The sequence below is a fragment of the Mandrillus leucophaeus genome, unplaced genomic scaffold, assembly GCF_000951045.1.
Source record: "Mandrillus leucophaeus isolate KB7577 unplaced genomic scaffold, Mleu.le_1.0 Scaffold512, whole genome shotgun sequence".
In the NCBI taxonomy this organism is placed as follows: Eukaryota; Metazoa; Chordata; class Mammalia; order Primates; family Cercopithecidae; genus Mandrillus; species Mandrillus leucophaeus.
Window position 1 is genome coordinate 723,495 of NW_012105498.1, and position 3,798 is coordinate 727,292.

Sequence of the window (3,798 nt, forward strand, 5' to 3'; positions counted from 1 at the left end):
CTGCAGCAAGGATACTTTTTCAAAATTCTGGCAGCCATCACTTGAGTTCACTTCCATTGTTTCAAAGCTAACAGATAATGATGATTTTTCAGCTTCAGAACAAAGTAAGGCCTTTGGTACTCTTCAGCAGAACAGAAATTCCATCTCCATTGCAGAGGCCACTGGTTCCAGTAGCTGCCATGATCCCATTCAGCATTCATGGAGCCTTGTTTCATATATGGATAAAAAGAGTACAGCAGAAAAGTTGGGTAAAGAACTTGGCTTACAAGCTAAGGAGCTGAGTGCAGTTCACAGCAGTCATCATGAAATTGGAGTTAATGACTCTAATTTATTCTCTTTGGAAATGCGAGAGCCCCTTGAGTCAAGTAATACAAAATCCTTCCACAGTGCAGTGGAAATTAAAAATAGGTCCCAGCATGAGCCACCATGTTTCCAGCATCATGGTATAGATACCCCCACTAGCCTTCAAAAGAGGTCTACATGTTGTCCACCTTCGTTAGTCAGACTTGAAGTGACAGCCAGCAATTCCCAGGATGGCGACCCTCAAATTTGGGATGATCTGCCATTCTCTGAAAGCTTGAACAAGTTTCTGGCGGTTCTTGAAAGTGAGATTGCTATAACCCAGGCAGATGTCAGTAGTAGGAAGCATCATGTAGATAACGACATTGATACATTTCATGCAGACCACAGCAGGTTATCTGTGACTCCCCAGAGAACTACTGGAGCCCTGCATACACCACCTATAGCTTTAAGATCATCACAAGCAATAGTCAAAGCAAACTGTAGCAAAGATGACTTCCTTTTCAACTGTAAAGTAAATCTAAGTCCTAGTGTTGAAAAGGAGTCACAACCAGATAACAAAGTAGAGGCTGTCTCTGTAAATCATAGTGGAAGAGGTATGTCAGAGTATTTTCTACCAAATCCTTACCTGTCAGCTCTGTTTTCATCTTCAAAAGATTCAGAAACAATAGTTACTCTTAAGAAGACTATCAGAATCTCACCACCCAGGGATGAAATTCTGTTTAGGCCCAGTACTTCAGAGAGTGACCATTTTAGTCTAAATAACAAATATTTGAATGGATGTGGAGAAAAATCACTTTCAGTAATGAATGAAAAGTTGACAACTCTATGTTCTAGGAAGTACAATGATGTCTCTGATCTTTGCAAATTAGAAAATAAACAATATTATAGGTGGTCCAAGAACCAAGATGACAGTTTTACAATTTGCAGGAAACTTACATATCCTTTAGAAACTCTTTGCAATAGTCCAAATAGAAGTACAAATACATTGAAAGAAATGCCTTGGGGGCATATCAATAACAACTTAACGCAGAGCTATTCTATTGGTTATGAAGGTAGCTATGATGCCTCTGCTGATCTCTTTGATGATATTGCTAAAGAAATGGACATTGCAACAGAGATTACCAAAAAATCACAGGAAATTTTGTTACAACAGGGAACGTCTTTGGCAGAAAGTCATCCTTCGGAGTCTGATTTTTCACTGAGATCACTTTCTGAAGACTTCATCCAGCCTTCACAAAAATTATCCTCGCAAAGCATTTCTGCCTCTAGGCGTTCAAGAACATGCTCTCCAACACCTCAATTTCAATCAGATTCAGAATATAATGTTGAAAATAGTCAAGACTTTGTTCCATGTTCACAGTCAACTCCAATTTCAGGATTCCACCAAACAAGAATTCATGGGATAAACAGAGCTTTTAAAAAACCTGTATGTTATTCAGATCTTGATGCTAACTGTGAAAAAATAAGGATTTTCCCGGAAAATGACAAACAGCAAGCCAGCCCAAGCTGTCCAAAAAATATAAAAACACCTAGCCAGAAAATCAGAAGCCCTATTGTATCTGGTATTTCACAACCAGAAGTTTTCAATCCCTCTCCTTTTGCTGAGTGCCATGAAACTGATAGTGATGAATGGGTCCCTCCTACCACACAAAAAATATTTCCTTCAGATATGCTTGGATTCCAAGTCATAGGTCTAGGGAAATGCCTTGCTGCCCATCATTTCCCTGATCAAGAGTTACCAAGAAAGAAACTGAAACATATTAGACAAGGAACCAATAAAGGTTTAATTAAGAAGAAATTAAAGAATACGCTTTCAGCAGTTGTTATGAAAGAGAAAACTCCTAAATATAACTGTAAAAGTTCAGGCTGGATTTCCAAATGTCCAGACATTCAAGTCTTAGCAGCACCTCAGCTGCACCCTATTCTTGGACCTGATTCTTGTTTAGAATGTTGCCTTCCATTTTCAGAAAAAGGCCCACCTTCAGTGTGTGATACTCAAAGTGCTTGGTCACCTGAATTGTTTTAACAAAAAGTCACCTGAACCCAATTCCTGAACTTTTAAATCTGTTTGGAAATGTTTGCCTTCAGGGGTATGGAAAGCATTCCTTACATTTTGAACACTTGGAGAGAAGCAAATTGAAAAAGAGGACTGTGCTGGGTGCTACTGTGCCTTTTAAAATATAAAGCCATTGTTTTCCCCAGGTTTTATCTAGAATACTATGATTAGGTAATTGAGCACTTTATCTTATACTGTTTATTTTACTTTAATAATATTGTTAAGATTGTTTTTGAAAGTATTAATATTTGTTAAAATCACCTATACATCCAGAAATAAAGCCTTTGCAAACCAAAACTTAATCTTTTTTAATTGTTCAGCTCAGACCAGAAAATGCCTGTTATATTATAGGCCAATAAGTGTGCTGAGTTTGGGATAGAAAGCTACAAGATCACTGATCTCAAAATATTTTAGTCTGCTGGAGAAGACAGACAGATAAACAGGTAACTTCATACAGTGCAGAAAATGCAATGATATGGGTTTTTAATGGGCATGACAAACATTTATGTTGCTGTGGGAGCATGGAAGAAAAGCAGCTAACCCATCAGTGAGCTGAGGGTAAGAAGAAACGTTAAAAAAAAAAAAAAAAAAAAAAAAAAAAAACGATTTACAAGTTATGTGTGAAACTGTTGCTATTTTATTTAATACGTATACACTGAATGCCTACTCTACATGCCAAGGGCTGTGCTTAGTGCTGGAAACTGAAGATAAAAATCAAGCTCCTTCCCTCAAACTCATGATCTATTGGAGTAATCAGGCAATTAGAATCTGGTGGGTTCTATGATAGGCGCTAAGCTTGGGATGCTAATAGGAACAAAAATGAGAAGCAATTTTCAGACACTCAAGTCTTAGCAGCAGCTCTGCTGCACCCTGTGAAATCTTTCGCATATCCCTGGTCAGCTTCCTTTGCCATTCCCCACAGCAACCATTCCAAAACAATACTTTCTTCATGCCACAAAGCAACTGCTACTCTCCTTGCCTCCTATCTCTTGAAGAATATTGAGATCACTTGATATTTTCTCAAATTCCCACACCCATACCTACCCACCTGACTACCTGTACTCCTCTAGTCTCAGAAAATGATACACACCATCTAAGTGCTAATCTTTCCATTTAGACTATTGATCTATTACACCCATCTTTGAAGTCTTATACCAAATATTCCCCCTATATTTTTACCTGTCTTCCCCTCTCTCCAATTTTTTATTTTGAAAATTTGCAAACAGAAAAGTTGAAAGCAGCCAGACGTGGTGTCTCACGCCTGTAATCCCAACACTTTGGGAGGCCGAGGTGGGCAAATTACCTAAGGTCAGTAGTTCAAGACCAACCTGGCCAACATGGTGAAATTCTGTCTCTACTAAAAATACAAAAATTAGCCAGGCATGGTGGTGCATGCCTGTAATCCCAGCTACCCAGGAAGCTGAGACACGAGAATCACT

At 38.6% G+C, this 3,798-nt stretch overlaps 1 protein-coding gene across 1 annotated transcript; it reads left to right on the plus strand.

Annotated features, from left to right (window-relative positions):
* The first annotated feature begins 7 nt into the window (after positions 1-7).
* On the plus strand, positions 8-2,656 carry LOC105551242 (DNA damage-induced apoptosis suppressor protein-like). The gene has a single exon (XM_011996407.1). It carries the CDS (start codon positions 218-220, stop codon positions 2,327-2,329), a length of 2,112 nt encoding a protein of 703 aa, XP_011851797.1. The 5' UTR covers positions 8-217; the 3' UTR covers positions 2,330-2,656.
* Positions 2,657-3,798: the final 1,142 nt, after the last annotated feature.

Excerpts from the sequence above, each read along its gene's own strand:
- LOC105551242 (XM_011996407.1), top strand. The coding sequence starts at position 218 with ATGGATAAAAAGAGTACAGCAGAAAAGTTGGGTAAAGAACTTGGCTTA.